At 37.4% G+C, this 20407-nt stretch overlaps 1 protein-coding gene across 2 annotated transcripts in view; it reads left to right on the top strand.

The window, feature by feature from the left end:
- TDRP (testis development related protein) overlaps positions 1–20407 on the top strand; it is a 27636-nt gene extending 7229 nt beyond the window's left edge. The window contains exons 2-4 of one of the 2 annotated variants that reach the window (XM_023922520.2): positions 5275–5334; positions 14797–14900; positions 17111–20407. In XM_023922520.2, the coding sequence (XP_023778288.1) occupies positions 5275–5334; positions 14797–14900; positions 17111–17456 (510 nt within the window). In that variant the 3' untranslated portion in view covers positions 17457–20407. The remainder of the gene's footprint in view (positions 1–5274; positions 5335–14796; positions 14901–17110) is intronic. The other variant, XM_023922521.2, reaches the window with a different exon arrangement.

Here is a 20407-nt window from a genome sequence, read left to right as displayed (position 1 = left end):
TTCAGCACACTTATATTTTGCATTTTCTTTTTCTTTATCAACAAAAATGTTTTTAGTTTTGCTGAAGACTGGCAGAGGAAACTTGCAGCATAGGAGTCACTGTTACTATTTGATAATTAATTGTCATAATAAAGATGTCTTTTCTAAGTGTAGGGAGCAGTCTGGTGTGGACAAGTATTGTGTATAGAAGAGAAAAAATTAATTTAAAATACCAAATTGCTCTTAAGCAAGACTTTAGGAATGCCTAGGTAATACTTCTCATTGGTGACATTAAAAGGAAATTTTCATTTTATACCACTTGCCCAGATGGCTGGTTTGATTCACTCATTGCTTTAGGGACATACAAATGGAAGATGGAGATCTAGCATTAGATGAAATATGGAAGAGGATGATCACATTATCTGGATCTCAGTCTAGGCTATCTCTGCCAGAAAGGAGCAGAGGCAATCCACAGTTCAGTATTGGAGTTTTTCTGCTGAACACATAGCCTCGTGTCCAAGAAGAATGCTCTGTATGACTGAGTAATGCAGCCTTTATTTGTTAAAATTGAAACCCTTGTTTTTTCTTAAAGACATGTTCAGTTTTGTGGGGGTGTTCAGGTACAGTTCAGCTTTGTTTTTCAGCTGTGTTAAAAGAATATTGAAAGTAGTAGAGTTGTTTCAGTGCCCATTTATATTTGATCCCTGTTGCATCCATTTCCTAACTCAGAAAGCATATATCCACGCATTGAATTTTTCCAGGTCTATATTACAGGTGCAGCAAAAAAATGAGGCCAAATGCCACTGATCTTCTCCTGGTAACTTTCTTCCTCATGTTTGAGTGTATTTAGCATTGGTTTTGATTCAGTTCTGAATTTAGATAAGCAGAATGACTTTTGCATTAATAAACAGATTTAGTCTTGTTTATTTCATTTTACATTATATTAAGATCCTTCTCAAACCCAAGGAAATATTCTCTTTTTTTAGCTTTATTTTAAGATGGTGATCTGGCTGTGTGATCTCCTCTTCATAGAAACAATCTGTGTTGTTTCTGGTCAGGCTATGTATATGTAGTTGGTGGTTTGTAATCAGTGTTTTGGGAATCTTTCCAGCTTCAGAGGTTGACATTCAGGTTTGTGATTTCCTGAGTGATTTTTTTTATTTTTTTTTTAATTTTCCCCTCTCCTATCACTAAATTATTTAGTAGGGTTTGTGGAGTACTGGTGATTATGTTAAATTCTTCCCTGGAGCGTATCTCTTCAGGTGCTGTTTGTTTTGGGATTTTTTTCCACTTAAATGATAACATTTGTGGTACATAAACTAATTTGCACTTACAGACATGACAGATAGACTTTATATTACACTCTGTCTTTGATGAGATGTGATGATAGGCGGAGGGGATGCAATAAGTCAGTAGAAGGGCGAGAATTTGTCCCAAAAGTACATACTCTTTTAACAATAGCTTGTTTACTCTTGTGTTTGCACAGCTAATGTGTGTGTTTGTGTGCATGATAGGAAGCTCCCACAACTGGGTAGAGAAAATCAATAATATACCATTTTACTTACTAGAGCACAAGAAGGGCATGCAGGACAAAATGATGCTATTATTTCCCTTAACTCTTTGATGTTCAGCATTCTTCATCTTGGCCTGAATTATGAAAGTGAATGATCTAAAGAGACTAATTAATTACTTTACCACAAAGGAAGCTGAGGGAAGCAGATTACAATTTTGATCTCTGTACAAAAAGGTTTGTGTGCTAGTTGAATTAGTCCCTTGAGTACCTTATGGTTTGCAGTATGTCCAACAAAAGGGCGCTTGTTTCCTTATGAAAACATGCTGTGCATACCAACCTTCCCCTGCCAGAACTGGAGGGCTATTCAAGCTGCTGATCAGCATTTCCCACTAGAGTTAGCATTTTCACCTAGAGATATCTAAATACTGTAACGTAGTCCAGGTTTTTCTTTGAAATTGAAGTAAAGCAAGGAATTGTCGTAACTGTAAACCAACCAGACTAAAACATTCTGAAATAATTTTTAAGCGTTCAGTATTGCTCTGTGTTACACAGCATGATAAAGAGTGAAGATGATCTTTCTTTACATGTAGCTGCACAGTAGATTGTCCTCTAAAGAAAATTGATAAACCAAATCATAGGCTCCCTCCTATCAGAATGGTAGCAGAAGTAGGGAATATGTATCAGGAGAAGGGTGTACTAATGTGTATCACTTAAAAATTCAAATTATTCTGTGAGTAATGAGGGATGATGGTTGTACTGATCTTTCATCTTTCCTTGTGGGTTCTTCTCAGTCGTGGCACAGGTCCCCTCCCTCCTTCTTCTCTTTCCCTCTGTATTTTTTTTTTTAATACAAAGCCCATCCTTCCTGCAAGGTGCACAGGTCCCTCCCTGCCATGTGGGCCATGGCTGTCTTTGAACCCCTATACCTGCTCCTCTCCTCCTCTTACCCTGCTGTGTGGAATTAGTCTGCTTCTCTCTGCTTTCCCTAAGGATGGATTTTCCACAAAACATTTTCAAATCTATTCTTTTGGAGATGTCTGAATTCAAACCTACAGACTGTTTTTGAACAATGCATGGGATATGTGGATGGACATCACAAGCACTCTGCCATTGTCTAAGTCTACTTTTTCTTCAGCAGTGTATTTAAAGGGATGCTATGAATACTTGATTGGTCTTCTGCCCCAAATAATGTATTTCGGGGGATTGGATTCTCACCAGTTTTTCTTGAGTTTTTAATGTATTTCAATCTTTCTATTTAGTCTCTTTAAACTTTGTTTTGTTGTCCACTTACCATCAGCCTGAGTTGCGTGAGTATAGTTGCTGCAAAAGCACGTCTCATTCCTTAGGAGGTACCACTTTGTATAACCATGAGTAGTAACACTGTATTCATACAGCAACACAGTCTTTCTTGTCTCTTTTTAAAAGAAGCAAATAAATAACCCTTTTTGTCTACTATTTGTTGTAAATTACATATTTTGTTGACAGTGGTATTCACATTTTATTTATGCTGACTCCCTAGCCCTATAAGGTGCTTTTGGCATCCCATGGTTTCCCCCTAAAATCTTTCGCTGTGAAAATGCCTTGCATTTTCACTTCCTTGTGCTCAGCCTTGCTAGAGGCTGTATGCCTTCACACTCCATCTTCTGTCTTCTCTCTTCTGGAACATGATTTCTCTGCGCACTTTTGTATTTTTATTTTCCTTCCTAAGATACTTGTAGAGCTGGAAGAATTAAAATGAGGTGTTATTTCTTTGGAAGGTACTAACAGTATCTTGTTTGTTCTGGAGGTAGTATTGTTGGTTGTTGAAACTGATAGTTCTGCCAGCTCTGGATGTTTGAGAATTTCTCCTCTTACCATATTTCCCCGTGGAGCTTTCCTAGTTCTTGTTGATTTTTTGTTGTTATTGGGAAAAATTTGGATAAAACAGGTGATGTATTCTCTAGCTCATTCCCTGTGTCCTAGAAGAGACTTCATCATGTTAAGTTTAAAAAATGTTAAGACTGTGCAACCTCATTCAAAAGTTGAGAGCTGAGAGTGTTGAGGGGAAAGAGGGAGACTTCTGAATAGTATGTGTGAGCTGTTTCCATTTAAAACATTGCCAATGCTTCTCTTAAAAGTAGAGAAATAAAAAAGCCGAAAGGGGTGGAAATAGTTGAATTTAGTTTGAAAGAACTACACAAAACTTAAGGTTTTTGTTTTTTGTATCCCATATACAATCCTCCCATGTTAGACAGCTAACTGAATTCGGAAGTTAAGTAACTTGTTGCAATCCACAGGAAGTAATAGTCTCATTTTGAATGATAATAGCAGTTCCTGACTTTGTGTTCCACCCCAGCAAGTAAATCTGGCTATCTACAGCTCATTCTATTCCAACATACAAATACTATTGAAGTATAAAGCAGTGGTCTTCACACTCTATTCTAGAAATGCTCTATCCTTGTCCCTTGTATAATATAAAGTATTGCCCATAAAGTGGAAACATTAGTATGTAAATAAATATATATAAAGAAATATAAATAAGTAAATATATATATTTTTTTAAATACATGGGATTTGAAGCTGGTCAAAATGAAGCTGATACATCCCTGGGCTCCCACGTGACTAGAAATATGTAACACTTTTTTGCTGGTTTTCTCACCTCTTTCTGAGACTGTTAGCAAAGTGAAGGAGGTCTTTGGCAATGTGTAGGAGCCAGGATAATAAGTGTTTTAGGTGTCTTGGGATTTGTGCATGTGGAGTGCATATCAACTCCTTAGCATTTACTTTAGTTGAAAAGGAAGGAGTTGATAAATTTGATTTTTAAAACAGTAATTGGGTGGTGTAATCAAAATATGGATCAAACTAAATACTGGAGATTTTGTAAAACTGCTGCTTCAAAGGCCTTTTCCACTTTTCTGTTTTAAATCAGGTGTATTTTTTTTCCTGAAACTGAGGTTAAATTTTTTTGGTCATATGTAGCTGTTCTGGTTTTATACTTGGGACTGTTTGTATTTGGAGTAGTATGTTGAGGAAAAAAAAAAAAAGTAACATTTTTCTCATTAAGACACAGAGCGAAGAGATTGAAAATTGCAGATTTCCTGAATTCAGTGTCCCACTTCCTTTATCTTTGGTCTCTAAAGTACTCCCAGCAATGATCTTACTTGCCATGTCTTGAAGAGAGCACTGATAGTAACAGGAGGGCCTGGCAATACTAATGTAGCAGTTTAATTCAGAGATGGACAGAAATGCTTCCCTACTGAATAACCTTTACAGGCATCTTTAGCACTCTAACACTCTAATTTTCTTCTGAAATCTACAGTTGTGCTTGGATGGGAAAGGATTATGGAAGAAAGCCTTTCTCTGAGTTAAGGAACTGTAAAGCTTTTTAATAGGAAGGAGGAAAAAATCCTAGTACATTCTCTCCCCCCAGCCCACAGACAATGCATAAACTATCATCTACTACAGTATTTAGAAACTCAGTGCAGATCCAAAAAATTAAGATACTACCATTAAGATAAAATGAAACTAATCGTACTGGATATTTTATGATGTAAGGATCTTTCTCCCTTTGTGGTATGGGGTTTTTGGTTCAGTAAGGGTTTGATTTTTCATCATTCTAAGTGTAGATTTGTATTTTCTCAGTGGTGTTTACTTAGTTTTGTGTTCTAATCATGTTTTGTCAATTTTCTTTTATGATGTGCCAAATAGAATAAAAGCATTTGTGAATAGTCTAAAATGTGTCAGTGTTAATTGTAAAACCAAAACTGACTATGGGCCTTTTTTATCTTTATCCTTCTTTTGAGAATAAAGACCAGTTTCTTCATGATGAAGTTTCATCTTCAGTGTCACACCTTGCAACAAAGGTAAATACCTATTCTTTGAAAATTTAACATTTAATATCATATATATATTTCAGTCCATGTATGTTAGAAAGTTGCCAGTTTTTCATGGACAGCTGATTGAGGAATTTATATAGTTCATTGATGATTTTATAATTATGTATGATCCTTGGTCATGGGGTTCTCTTTGAAGCGATATTAGTAGTGCAGGATTAGTTGGAAAGCTTCCTTATTTGCTTTCATTAATGGGGAGGGGAAGGTATCCTGGTATTTTTTTTTCTTCTCAATGATTGCTATTAAAACACAAGATGAAAATAAGAAGCCACAGGAATAAATGAAGTCTAAAGAAGCAGTAAATTCTAGCTGAAACTAGCAATAAAAACATGAAAAGTAGAAGAGTTTGGGGTTGTTTATTCCATTATGTGTAGCTCCACTGGCTCTCTGAGCACAGGAGGTTAAGAATTTTATTTTGTATCTCTTTCAGGAAAGAGAAGTACGCCTGCATGTTAATTTTTTTTTTTACCTTGATATGTGTCCAAGAATCTTCTTTAATGTTCTTAAAATACATTAGTAGAAGATGAAAGAAGTGGAAGTTATTACGATAAGCTAGAGCGTGTTTTGAAATTCCATAGGTATAAAGAAAAGTATTTTAAAATAGGTTCATTAGTGTAATGGGATACTTTACATTAATATGTATAAACTGAACATCTCTCTCTGTTACTTCTTTTTGTTCTACTTCATATTCAGCATGATTTTCACTGAAAATAGAAGTCAGATTGTACTTTATCTTTTTCTACCCTTTTGAAGAAATATATTCTTTTTTATGAAAACATAAATTACCATATATTTTATGCCAGATGATAAATGTTTAAGGAGAGAATCTTAAAACTAATCTACTTTCTATTGAAACTTTTTTTCGCCTTTCTTAGTCATTCAGGAAGGCTTGCTAAGTGCGTGTTCTGACTTAAAAAAACAGAAATGTTACTAGGTAAAGCACTGAGCTGCAGTATTTTTGTCTTTTGAAGTAAAATCCTCTGGTCATAAAAATGTATTCTCAAGAAAGCACCTTATCCTTCTCATCTTCTGTTTCTAAAAACAATTCTGTATTTTATTTGGTTGTTCTGTTGTCTTAGAAGTTGTCAGTACAGTGATATTCCAGAAGTTCTAACATTTTAATATGTTAATAAAAGGCTGATGAATTGCATATGTGGCCTTTCCAGTAGGCACATGTCATCAATAAAACAGTCTCCATGTTGAAACAATATGGTGAAGAGCAACAAATTTCTTGAAAGTAGTGGATGAGTACTATGTGTGCTCCTTGGGGAGACAGCCTTCTCTAAAGACTGAGTTTAAAGACAGTATTGATGCCCATTTGTAGAGGAAGACCTTTGACCTAGGTATAGAGGTCTAAAAGTGGGAGCTAGTCCTGAAGGCTGCAGGTGGAGCTTGGAAAGTGGTCTTAGATCCTGCTCTTACAGGAAGCTGCCTACTGAGCAATGAGGCTGGGCTGATTGCAGTGCTGAATTTTTCTAGCTCTCTCATCACACCTCTCTTGAAAGGCAGATATAGGTGCCTCAGCTTTTCCAGTAGCATCTCAAAGCGAGGAACCATGAATGCTCCAGTTGTGCTCTGCAAAATGCAGAAATCTGGAGCATGTGTTCACACCCTGTGTGTGAATTAGAGAGTAAGTCCTGTGAGGAGGTATTTAGCTTGGAGAAAAGGAGGCTCAGGGGAGACCTTTACAACTGCTTGAATGGAGGTTGTAGCCAGGTGGTGGTTAGCTTTTTCTCCCAATTAGCTGCCTACAAGACAAGAGGAAATGTCCTCAAGCTGCATCAGGGGAGGCTCAGGTTGGACATCAAGAGGAATTTCTTCACAATGCATGGTTAAGCATTGAAATGGGCTGTCCAGAGAGGTCATGGAGTCACCATTCCTGGAGGTGTTCAAGGAACAGCTGAAGTCGCTCAGTGCCATGGTCTGGTTAACCACCTGGTGTTTGGTCACAGGTTGAACTCAATGATAACAGAAGTCTTTTCCAGCCTAAATGATTCTGTGATTTGGCTTCTGAAAAACTTAATCTTTGGGGGTCTCACATGCTCATGCTCAGCTTCTGAATTAAAAGTACAGTAGAAACTTCATCTGCACTTGGTTTTAGGTGAGATTTAGAAACGAGTCGAAGTTTTGAGAAACAAAATAGATCAAGAACCTTAATGCACACAAATCCATGGAACCTGATGGAATACATTTGTAGATCCTGAGGGAGCTGGTGGAGGAGGTGGGTAAGTTACTGTATAGCATACTTGAGAAGTTATGGCAATCTGGTGGAGTCCCCACTGACTGGAAAATGGAAAACATGGCCCCATTTTCAAAAAAAGGAAAGAACACCAAGGATCTGTAGTCTGGTCAGTCTTATCTCTGTGCCAGGCAGGATCATGAAGCCAGTCCTCTTGGAAACTATACCAAGGCTAATGAAAAATAAGGAGGGGGATTTGGGACAGCCAACATGGCTTCACTAAGGCCAAATCATGCCTGACAAATTTGATGACTTTCTGTGACAGTGTTGCAGCATTGGCGAATGAGGGAAAAGTGTCTGATGTCATCTATGTGGACTTGTGCAGAGAATCTGCACAATGTCCACGTCTTTAAATTGGACAGACGTGGATTTGGCAGATGGCTCATTCAGTAGGTAAGAAATTGCCATGTATGACATGCAAAGAATTATGGTCAGTGGGTTGATGTCCAAGTGGAGGCCAGTTATAAGTGATGTTCCTGAGGGGTCAGGGTTGGGAGCAGGCCTGTTTACCATCATTGCTGGGGGTGTGGACAGTGGGATTGAGTGCACCCTCTGCAAGTTTGTGGATGGCACCAAATTGTGTGATACTGTCAACAAGCTGGAGGGAAGGGATGCCATCCAGAGGGACCTTGACAGGACAGAGGTGAGCCTGTGTGAACCTCATGAAGTTCAACAAGGCAAAAGTGCCAGATCCTGCAGCTGGGTTGTGGCAGTCCCTTAAGCACAAGTACAGGATGGGTGGAGAATGGATTGGAAACAGCCCTGCTGAGAAGGATTCAAGGGTGTTGGTACACAACAAGAACCATCGGTCTGCACATCAGAGGTCGGCTGACTTGAGAAAATCCCCACCACCACCAGAGCTTTCATATCTGTAAGACAAATTTGGAGGGGAGTTGGTTTTTAAATTTCAGTTATCTGTGTTCTTGTTCATTTTGAAGATGTTTCCTGTCACGTGGGAACAATGCTTCTTTAATTAAAGCTGATTAGTGTTTTTTTAACTGTTAAACTGTTAAAATTTTATTGAACTATAAGGAACTTATATGGGAAATTGTATCTCTAGCTTTTTATTTTAGCTTCATTTTTTTTTAGGGGAGGAGTGAGGGAAACTGTGGAACAAACAATTATTTCTTCTCAGTCAAGGTCAAGAGGAAAATCCGTTCTTTTTGTTTATATTTATAAAAGATTCTGCAAGTGTTTTGTGAAATTCCTCTACTTAGCTAGAGAATTTTGTTTCACCAGTTGTCAGTGCTCTTTGGAAATACTTGTGAAGGTCTGCTGAAACATGGTCCAAATATAAATTTCTGGAAATCTCATTTCATACATGCTGAGCAGTGACTTTTTAGGGATTAGCTGCTTAACTACACAATGGTATTGAACGTGCTGGTTCTCACTGCAGGTGTACAGCAAGAACGCCCTGTAATTGCTCATTTTGCTTGCTAAGACTCTGTCATGTGGCTTGTTCTAGCTGGCAGAGAGTGGTTTCTGTGCTCCAAAGCCCTGCTGGCCTAGCAGTTGGGAAGTAGAAGAGTCTAGCAGGTATATAATACAAGTACCAGTACCCACTCTTAATGCGGTCAGGGTAAATTTCTAACATATTTGGATCTCTTGTTTTGTAAACTGCTTGTCTTGTATCTCTAACTCTGTGACCCAAATCTTCTTATTATTCTTTGACTTGATTGAATTCCATGTTTTTTTGTCACTCCCATTATAAGATAATCTGTATTAACCACATCCATCTGATGCACAAGTTTACCTGTTTTCAGTTAAATTTGCACCATCTTCTTCTTTAGTATATATCTGCATACTTTTTTGGGGTGTAATACACTTTTGAAATTTGCTTTTAGGGTTAAGCTGTTTTAGTTTATACCCAGCTGTTAGTACTCCTGGTTTGTTGCCTTTTACCCTAATATTTAATGAACCTTCTTCTGCCTTCTAGCAGAGCCCTAATTATCAGCATATTTAATTTTACCTTTGATAGTAAAATTAACTGAAAAAGTCTTCATAGTGATACTTTACTGTTTCCCAGTGGACTCTTTGGTTGTTCATTTATAAGTCTTTCCCTGTTTACCTATTATGGGAAGATAGGATTCATCAACAAACTCTGATGAAAAATGGTAATATTTTGTAATAATACCTATCAGTTTTGTAGGAGACTTCCAATATAAGGGGTCCGGACCAATTCTGGGGTATTTTATAAAGTTAACTAGCAGTAGACATTTGTTCCTGTTTTATCTAAAGAAAGAAAAATTGCAGTCAAGATATATATATATACAATTTGTATAGAGTTAATTCACTTGAATCAGTACAGGTAACAGCTGAAGTCTTACTGTGAAGGTTGAGATTAAAGTGAAGCTTAGGGGTTTGGTGGGAGCCATATTGTATGTACAAAGCTCCGATTATGGAAGAAAGCTGATAGATGAATACAGTTTTCAGAGGGTGCTTCACATGTCATAATAGTTGCTGCTACTAAAAAGGTGCTGTTGCCCCTAAATTCCACATGCTTTATCTTTAATGAATTGATTCTCAGCACTAACCTAAAAGAATGCAAAAAATGAGGCAGACAGATTTCTGCTGGCTCAAGTAGTTGAACAGGTTTTCCACGGCATCACGCAGGTACAAATCCATAGCGTAAGGAAGGCAGTATCCGTGAGCAGGCAGTGAACTGCCTTGACCCTTTTCAGCAGCAGTATCTGATAAACCAGATCTGGCACCTTGTGATGCCCTGTCTCTGGGGATCTGCCTGACAGATGGACACTGATACTGAAGCACTGGCAAAGCAGAGGGGTGAGGAGTGAGTAGGAGAAACGGCAGACAGCTTGACCAGGGATACAGACCGCATCCTTTGCATGATGTTCTAGGAGGGACTGCTTGTACTCCCAGTTTCAGAAGATTCACTAACTAAATGGCAGCTTTCTCGTTGTGGGAAAAATGTACTTCATAAGCTAGAAGGAGCTAAAGGAAAAAAATCTGTGCTCTGGGCATGAGCTCTTAAGATACCAGTTGGAACAGACCATGATGGCTTTTCAATAGTTTGCCTGTTGATGGATTAATATGTATGTTTAATTTTGGTTCTTACTGATTCTTTTAGGTGATTGCACAGGGCATTGCTGCACAGGTTTTCACAACCCAAAGTAGAAGAAACACGAGAAAATTTATTAATTGCTGTACTGATAGGCATACTCTTTGCTGTCATAATCAAACTGCTATGAGACCAGTCTGTTGTTTCTACTTCAGAGAATACTGAAATGCCATCTTGAGAAGTTTCTGCTTTGTTTCTCATTGACATTTTTGTAAAATAGCAGACTGCAGCATCCAATGCGGTCCTGTAATTCTAACATCTGATGTTACAGTTGTAGTCAGTAATAGTGCTCTCTTCCTTAATAGTGGTCTCATTTTCTTTTTTTTCACTGTTTCATGAGCATTTCACAGAATTTTTTTTGTAACCTGGTTTTGAGAGTACACTTGGTTCTATCAGTCGACTTAGATTTTCAAAGATCACCTACTCCAAGCTCAAGCCTAAGCCATCAGGCAGAGAAAGAAGCAAAGGTGGCAGGAGGCATGAACATGATATTCTTGTAAAACCTCAAGCGTTAAAAGGAGGCATACTAGAGGTGGAAACAGGGTCGAGTATAGAAACTCTTTGAATATGCAGGGGTGGGGTTAGGAAGGATTAAACCCACCTAGAGTGAAATCTGGTGAGCAATAAGAAAGGTTTCTGCTTGTACACCAGCAGCAGAGAGAATGTGAAGATGGAGCCTGACTCTTCTCAGGGTGCTCAGTGAGCAGGCAAGAGGCAATTGCACAAACTGGAATAGAGACATAGAATTTAAAATTAAGATAAATAGTTTTCACCATGAGGGTGTTCAAGCCCTGGAACAGGTCCTGGAGAGGTTATGGATTGTCAAGCTGTGGAGCTACTCAAAACCTGGCTGTCCATGATCCTTAGCAATCTGCTGAGAGTGACCCTGCTTTGAGCAGTGGGGTAGGACTAGATGTCTCCAGAGGTCTTTTCCATCTGTAAATTTTGTGAACTCTGAATGTTGAATTATTTATTTTTCCAATGACACAGGGAAAAATAGTTTAAACTTTCTGAGAATAATCAGGTAGGTCAGTTACATTTATAAACCTTCTAGAAAATTTTAGGAGTAGTACTTTTGTGTAGAGTTAGATCATAAAAATGAAATACAGAAGTTCTGCTGGTGGATTGATGCTTTAAGACTGTATCAGTATTGTGTTTTCATACTTTGCATAACTTTAATAGTTTTACATAAAACAAGTCTCCAGTGTGGTGAGGAGTCAGCTTACTGAAGTGTCATCTTTACTTACGGACCTTCCTTTGACATCCATTGCAAGGAATGTGCTGGGATATGGGTCATTCTCCAGGTGCTCTGTAAGGCTGTAAAAGTGATTCCCAGCTGATTTAGATTCTGGAAATCTGTGACTGTTGCAACAGGAGATGGTGTTCAGGGAGAGCATAACATGGCTGGTGTCTAGGGCCTCTTCCCCTAACATCAAGAATCATGTGTACCCCTTTAAATAGTGGGTATTCATTTATGGATCTCCTGTCTGAATTTATCTAATTCTTCTTGTGATGGTTCCCAGCACTTTTTGGTACATCTGCTGCATGTCAAACTGATGGTTCCAGGGAATGGTGACTTCATGATCTCCTCCTTGAGTTGTACCTACCAGCTGATACGGTTTTAACTGTTCCAGCTGCACTTGTCAGTAGGTTAAAAGTATTTAAAGAACTTCGAAATGAAACATGAAAATGCAGCAGTTTGCTCTGAGGAATTTCGTTATTATGTGTCAGCTGCATGATAACAGTAGGCAAAAAACAAGATTGTTGTCTTAAAAACAGTTCAGTAGTTACAAAAAAGCTTCTAGAAGTGTGAAATATGTATTTGACCTCCTCCTTCACTAAGGTTTAAATTCTGGAGTATGCTACCACTGGGAAGACAGTCAAGAGTGAGCTGTTAGCTCCTGGTCGGTGGAGTGAAAAGATGTTTCAGGAGATGGGTGCTGGTGTAATAGAGGAGGCTTAGGAATGGTAGGCAGAGGTTCTGGTTTTACTCTTGCACTTCCTGGTTTATTTCAGCCTAGTCTGTTTAATATGTAGTAGGCTTTGTGCTATGAGTTATATCACGTACTGGCAAAATGTGGTTTACTTGGGCACTGGTGTACTTATGCAGATTATCCTGACATTATTACCTTTGGAAACCCCAAATAAGTAAGTGTATCCACTGGATATGTATGTATACACTGGAAGTGTATCTTAAATGTTAGGTGTACATTTCTCATAAGGACTAGTTGAGAGAAGACTAAGTCGGTTATTAGCCTTGCATGTACCTACCAAATGCCATGGACATGAAAATATGGAAGGAATAGTACAATGTGTACATAGGTAGTGATTTAAATACAGATAGAGTGCTATCTACTTGTCAATGAATAGAAATTTTCTCATTATTATTCTTAAAGATATTTGTGAATCAGAATTGGAGAAATGAAATTTAAAATGAAAAGAAATCTAAAGTTAAAAAGTACGGAAAGCTTCTGGCTAGATATAGGTACTTTTTTTTTCTTTTTTTTCTTTTTTTTTCTTTTTTTTTGGAGCATTTCTTGGGTATCCAGACAGTGCAGCAAAGGTTGGGATTGCATTGGTGAAGTATGTATGATGATCTAGATTAAAGAAGGTGTATATGCATGCATATCCTTTTTGTTACATTGAATGTGTGTGTATAAATGCTTCTCTCCAAGCATTTCATCAATGTTGTTCTTTAAAGGCACATATAATTTAAATTAAGCCTGTTTTATGTCATAAATTGCTATCTGAAAACTAGTAACAAGGTGGTTCTATTTTTTGTAATCAGCAAATTTATTAGGTGGGAATGACTTGATGAAACATCATTTTTGAAGGAAGGCTATGTATGAATTGCATCATCCAGTTTAAAGGGAAGAAAAAGTTTTTAAGTGCAGCTTGTAGCTGTGTTTTTGCCTATGGAAGCAAAGGTTCTTTCCCAAAAAGGCCTGAAATAATAGAATTCTAGTAAGATAACAGATGATAGAGTCATGGAGTGGATTGGGTTGGGTGGGACCTTAAAAATCTAGTTCCAACCCTCTTGCCATAGGCACGTGGCACCTTCCACTAGACCTGATTGCTCAAAGTCCCATCCAACCTGGCCTTGAACAATTCCAGGGATGAGGCATCAACAACTTCTCTGGGCAACCTGTTCCAGCACCTCAGCACCCTCAAAGTAAAGAATTTCTAATATTTAATCTAAACCTACCCTCCTTCGTCTAAAGGCCATTCTCCCTTGTCCTATTAGTGCATGCCCTTGCCAAAATCTCATGCTTGTCTTGACAGCTGTGGTTTTTTGTGTTATTATACTTCATAATGTATCATATATTTTTTTAATATAGTCAAGTAACACTGATAGACTATCACTGCCATTCTTGCTGGATTCTGTGATGAAGAGCAGCAACTTTTATATTCTGTGCTCGGCACACATGTGTGTGTTTTTGTGAGTATGCTATCAAAATAGAAATAACCTATACCTAGTTATTTCACCTTGAGGGAGGGAGAATCAAACCTTTATTAAAGTTAGAAAAGTAATCTATGCTGAATGTTTAGTGGTCACAGTAAATGTAGAGAACACAATGTAGTGCGCCAGTGCTGCATATTTACTGCGCTGGTGAGCCAATGCTCTTTCCCTTCTTGTTTGAAGGGCTGGAAGTTGATATTTAGTGGTTACAGAGAGGGACAATATGTGTAATACAGGTTCAGTCTGAAGAGTTTCATAATGCTTGTGGCTGTCCTCTGTTGTGACTCTTCCCAGACATGACAGTTTGCTTCATTTCTTATTTACTGTAGCCCTTTAGACTGTCTTTAAAGCTGCCTAGATTCCTTTCTTACTGTGATACGTTAAAGCGTAGCCCAGCTGTACTCAATGACAATCACAAAACCACCAAGCATTTGTGTTGTTGGCTCAGCAAGGAAGAGCTCTTGCTGCAGTAACTGGACCAGCTCTTTTCCCAAGCATGGCCATCCTCTGCAGCTCTCTGGAGTCACTCGCTGCCAGCGGCACCACACGCAGGAGACACAGCGATGGCTGCCTGCCAGCCCCAGTGTCAGCAGTGGCAGTGCCACTCTGTGCTTTAAGTCTGTCACACTGATGAGAATTTACTTCTCTCTGTAGGTTCAAGGTGCCAGTTTTCGGGGTTGGAAGGAAGTGACGTCTATGTTCAATAAAGATGATGAGCAGCAATTGCTAGCAGGATGCAAGTCTCCAAAATCCAAAGGGTGAGTGAAACCATTTGGTCTATCTGCTATTAAAATACATCCTCTGGAATGGAAAATAGGTGTGCAAAGTAATGGAGCTGGATGCTGAGAAACAGCAGTGTCCAATTGCTGGAAGTCAAATTGACACAGAAAGGTTTAAGGGCAAAGCTATATATACATTAAGCTTACAATGAATAAGGCATGCTGTATTAGGAAAGGACAGATGATGTTTTTAAAATTTTTGGGTTTGTCAGGAAGAAAATGGAATTTAGCTGCATAATAATTTTTTTACTGTAGAAAAGTAGTAAAGCCTTGTGAGTAAAAGGGTCATTCACTTTCCTCTTAGGAATTAATTATGGTTGAATTTACAAATTCCCTTTTTTACATGCCTTACTCTCTCTTTTGAAGTCTTAGTACACCTAGAAAGGTTAAGTGCTGTACTAGGATGTGCAGGTTTTCCCTGTTGGCACTGAGCTGTGTTTTGGCACCGTTGTGTGCAGGTAAGGTCAGGGCAGGTCCATGGACAGAACACGTTTCCAGGACAGACCATCTTCCTATTGCAGCTATCTGTAGGCTTTACCTACATGTGCTACCAAACTACTTTGGTTACAAACCAAATGTACCACATAGCAGTAGATCTGCTCCTACCAAACATTAGCTTTGATAAAACTTGCTGTAGCAGGCTTTGTCTCTAGTTTGCATTGAAATAAATGTGTTTCAGAATGCAAGTGTATATATAGACAGGTAGGGGGTATATGTATATAAATAAACAATTTAAAATATAAATCCATATATTTTATTTCCATTTGAGCCTGTTCCATAAAACTTCCCAAAAGTTCCCTGCCACTATCCCTGTGCAATTTTATGGGTGTTATTAAGATGCTAGGCTCCTGTAATAATGTTTTGCAGTTGATGCTGAATATAAGAATCAAGTAATACAGTGAAGAGAGCAGAAGTATGGTAACAGAGTTACCACCAATGTAGAAAGCTATTTTGGTATTACCGAAGAGAACTGCCTGTTTTTTAAGTTTAGGATATTTTCCTTTAATTATATACCATGATTTTTACTTTTAAAAACACATGCAGCTTTTAAGTGTGCTGTTTACAATACAAGAAAAATATTTGGAGTCTGTGGCTGATTTTAGCAAGACGAAAGTTCTGAGAAATCATGAATTCAAAATCCAGTAAAGGAAAAGTGATTTTTAAAGGTATTGGTTGAGTTGCTTCTGTTTAAATATGAGAGAGCTGGGCTTTCATTAATGAAACAAAGCTTTTTTAATATACAGTTTAAAAAGAGATTCAATGGCGAGTTTAGCTGTGGCCAAGGAATTGATATGCTACTACAGATTATGTTTTCAATTTGCTTTTTAGCTCATTGAACCCTAAAGGTTCAATGTCTTTCAGCCTGGTGTTCAACCTTCCCCTGTGGCATGATATTTTATTATATACATAATCCCACATATAACGTTATGCATGAACATTTGACATTCTGTAATTTAAATATTTCACATTGCAAAATTATTCAGATTGAAGATTCTTAATGGGATAAGAGAAGTAATAATATGAGTAGCTTTTCAAATATCTGAGAGAGAACTTACAGTTATTTTTTGGGTTTGGGAGGGGAATTTTGTGGGTTCTTACCAGAAATACAAAACAGCTGTTTTCATGTTATTGTGTGGATCTTTATGAAAATGTTAATAAAAAACCTGGTATCTTTAAAGTTCTAATACTGTGCATATCAACTATTTTAGGGTATAAGTTTTAACTGGCAAGGTGGTAACAGGTGTATGAAACTGTTAAAGTGTTAAAGCTGGTGTTAGAACATTTTCATACTCCTTCTACTGTCATACTCCTAGATTTTTAAATTTGTTTTTGTTTGTTTGCTTTTGTTTGGTTAGAGTCCTAAATTGTTCAAATGCATCCTAAAATACTTTGTACGTTTCCAAAGGCAGCTCTGTGGAATTCACCCTAGAGGAATGGGGTGGGGATGGTGGTGTGTCAATTCTCTTGTAATAGAAAATGACCGTACTCAGTCCTCTTTTGATATATCACTGCAAGAATCTGCCATGTTTAGGTTCATGTGCATGTGAGGGTGTTTTTCCTGAAGCTGACAGCAATGGATGTGCTGCCACAGGCTGACGATTAGCACATCACAATTGAATGTTTATTAGTAACTACTATGTACATTGTTAAATGAAGGAATTAATCACCACATCATTGTTATTTTCTAGAACAAACCTAAAATTAAAGGAGGAGATGAAGTCCGAAAAGAAGCCAGGTTTTTGGGACAGTTTGGTGATAAAGCAGAATGTTCCATCTAGGAAACCAGATGAGATTGAGGGATGGGAACCACCACAGATTACCACTGCTGATTCTACCAGTGATGCAGCAACTCCTTTAAGTGACTATACAGCCTGGTCAGGCTGGGAAGATGAAACCAAAGGCTCCACAAAATACACAAACCTGGCCAGCTCAGGAAACAGTTCCAGGTGGAGTATCAAATCAGCTGGAAAGCTGGTTAGTATTAGACGTCAAAGCAAAGGTAACCTTACTGACAACTGGGAAGAGCTAGAATGATACTGGTAGTGTGAAATACTTTATATGTAAGAAGAAAACAGTTCCATGATTTACTCACATGTTTAAACCAAAATCAAATCTGCTCAATATTGCACCTTTATACAGTACTTTGTTTTATTCAGATTGTTACAAATTTTTGCTCACCTGATAGTAAATTTTCTTATTACATTGTTAATAGCTATGTTTTCCACACTGAAAAAAAAGTAGAGAATCTATTTTGTGCCTATATTTCACATTCAGACTCCACAGTATGCCAGATTGTTGGTTTTACCAAAAAAAAATGTAATTCCTTAGTGAATGTATACACTGGTTGTAAATTTGACTGCCTTATGAAGGAACTTCCACTAGCTTGAGGTCCTGCTTCTTTTCTTGTATTTGAGAGCCATTCAGAATTTTAGTTTTGATGCTGTCCTTTTTTAACTAAGAATACCAATATGTCGCTTGCAGGGAGAGTTCTTGTACTGTTTTCCAAATCTTCAGCCTCAGCATATGCTTCAGCTTGTGCATACAAGATGCTTACTGTCACATTGTGCTGTACTCTGTGTGACATGGGAAAATACATTCTGATGTAATTCCTGCCATTACAGGATTGTCACCCACAGTTGGGTCAAATGGGCCTTCCAGAGTTGGGGACTTTTTGTGTCTTGGATACTTTTTTTTCCAGTGGGGTTTTGTTGTTGTTGTTGTTTGTTGTATTTTGGTTTTGTTGGATTGTTTGTTTTTTTAATATTGAACTTTTTTTGACAAAGCTAAGTTTCTCAGTTTTTAAGATACATATTATGCCAAAAATAGAAATGATTGAAAATTTGGAAAACAGGATTGAGTAAAGAGTAAAATGATCTCATTATTCTGGAGGAATATTGAATCTGGATTTAAGATTAAGTTGCTTCTTATGGAAGGGCTTATGTTTTCCTTTTTTTACAACAGCTGATCCTTGTTTTACAGAAGCTTTTAAATCTTTTTTGGTTTTGACTGTGTTTTTCCTTCCTTCCCACTGCATAAGCAATGATTGAATTATACTCTGGCATTTTCAGGGTAGCTGAGTAACTGAGCCATTGCAAGTATGTGCATGTACACAACTTCTGAAGCATTTTTGTTGAAAAGTTCCATCTTGTTAGCTACTGATACTTTGATTTTTTGGTAAAAGAAGGTGAAATGTTAAACTTGAGATTTGAAATGTATATATGACTAATAAAAGTGCCTCTTTTTAGTATGTTGTCTGTCACTAGTGGTGCAGCTGATGTCAGATCCAAAGTTTCTGTTTTGTTTATGTGACCCACACAAAGACTACTTTAACATTCATGAATAAAAATCAAACCAAAAGTTCCATGCGGAATGAACAGTAGGCCTTTTCTCTCCTGATTGTTAAACTGGTGTAACAGAACTGAAACTTGACTGTCTAGCAATATGGCCAGTGCAGTCAGAAGATGAAGCTAGCATGTTAGAGAAAATCAGCATTTTTACAAGAAAGTACAGATCTTTATATAACAGATGTCTTGTAAACATATTTTTGCAAGAAGCTTATGCTGATGAAAAGGGATGCATGCAATTTTTTTCTAAGCTTGTTTCTGTTATGCCACATTACTCCTCCCTTAGCTCTCTGTCTCTTCTCTCCTCCAATTAATGTAGAGTTTTCTGGCTTGCAGTTCCTGCATAGATTTTTTTGGAGATTCCTGCTGAGATGTGCCTGGAGGGAGACTGTAGCAAAATGGTTTTAGTTGGTTGGGTTTTTTTCCCCAATATAGATAGGATGCTAAAAGGCATTGTTCTTGAGTTTACAAAAAAGAATGGTGATGTTTTGTGCAACAAAAAAGAATCTTGCAACTGACAAATATACTTGTAAAGTTTGCATTAGATATTAAAAAGTATTTACAGAGGAGAAAAGGTTAGGATTTATATTGCATTGTTTAGTCTGTGAGTAAACTCTGTTTTTACCTTGGGCAAGTATGTATGCTGAGGTTATTTATAGGAATGAATTAGTATTCTTGGGTAAAGTATGCTGCATTTTATAGTTTATGGAGTACCCTCTAAGGCATGAGCTAGTATTTAATTTGGTTGTTGGTGCTGATCTGAAAGTACAGTAAAAGGTCTGTTAGCAGCCCTTAATATTTTGCTCTCAAAGATGAACTGAGGACTTTTAATTTCCCTCCTGAAGAAACTATTTATACTGTGATCAGTAAGGGTTTTGCCTTGCACATTATACTGTCAAGTGCCTGTTTCTCACCTTGATGATGTGTTTGATGCACAGCTTAACTGCAACCTTTTTCAATTTGTTTTTAGATGTATGATAGAAAATATGCTCACAAATCTGAAGCCTATTATAAAACAAAAGTGGGAAATTGAGACATGTAAAATTCCACTTTCATTCCTAGTGATAAAAGTTTTGGTGTGCTTTTTAAGTGATATTTCATCATAAATAACCATTTTAAGGATCAACATTATTAAATTTAATATAATTTATTGTTATGCTTTAATAATGTATTTGTCTGTCGAGAACTCACTGGTGTGAGCTTTCCTTCTCTCATGTTTATAAATGTGTCTGAATTTTCAGAATGGGGTCCTTTCATCTTTTACCTTTATTAGATGCTTAACTACATTAAATGTTGAGAGCTTAAGCTATACACAGCTCCATATATGGAATAAGTGTAGAATATGTCCCTTAATATTTGTTTTGAAATTGCTTTTCAATCTGTGTGAAGTGTTTTAGAAGAAGGTAGCATTATGATTGTATGATAAGATTGCACAAAATAAAACATAGTTTCTATTGCTTTCTCATAGCCAATATGCATGATTGTTGGCGTGGTTTTAACGGGAATTAAAAGCTTTGCGTGGCTGTTACTTAGTCACTTAGCTCTGAGCAAAGTTCTTTCTGAATATTTTTATTTATTAGCATCATTTGCAAAAAGAAAAGTAGTATTTTCCATATGAATAAAGATTTAGTTTGAACTGAA

Source organism: Cyanistes caeruleus, chromosome 2 (assembly GCF_971803275.1).
Source record: "Cyanistes caeruleus chromosome 2, bCyaCae1.hap1.1, whole genome shotgun sequence".
NCBI classification, from domain to species: domain Eukaryota; kingdom Metazoa; phylum Chordata; class Aves; order Passeriformes; family Paridae; genus Cyanistes; species Cyanistes caeruleus.
Note: the sequence above shows the minus strand (reverse complement) of the source record. Positions and strands in the feature narration are given on the sequence as shown.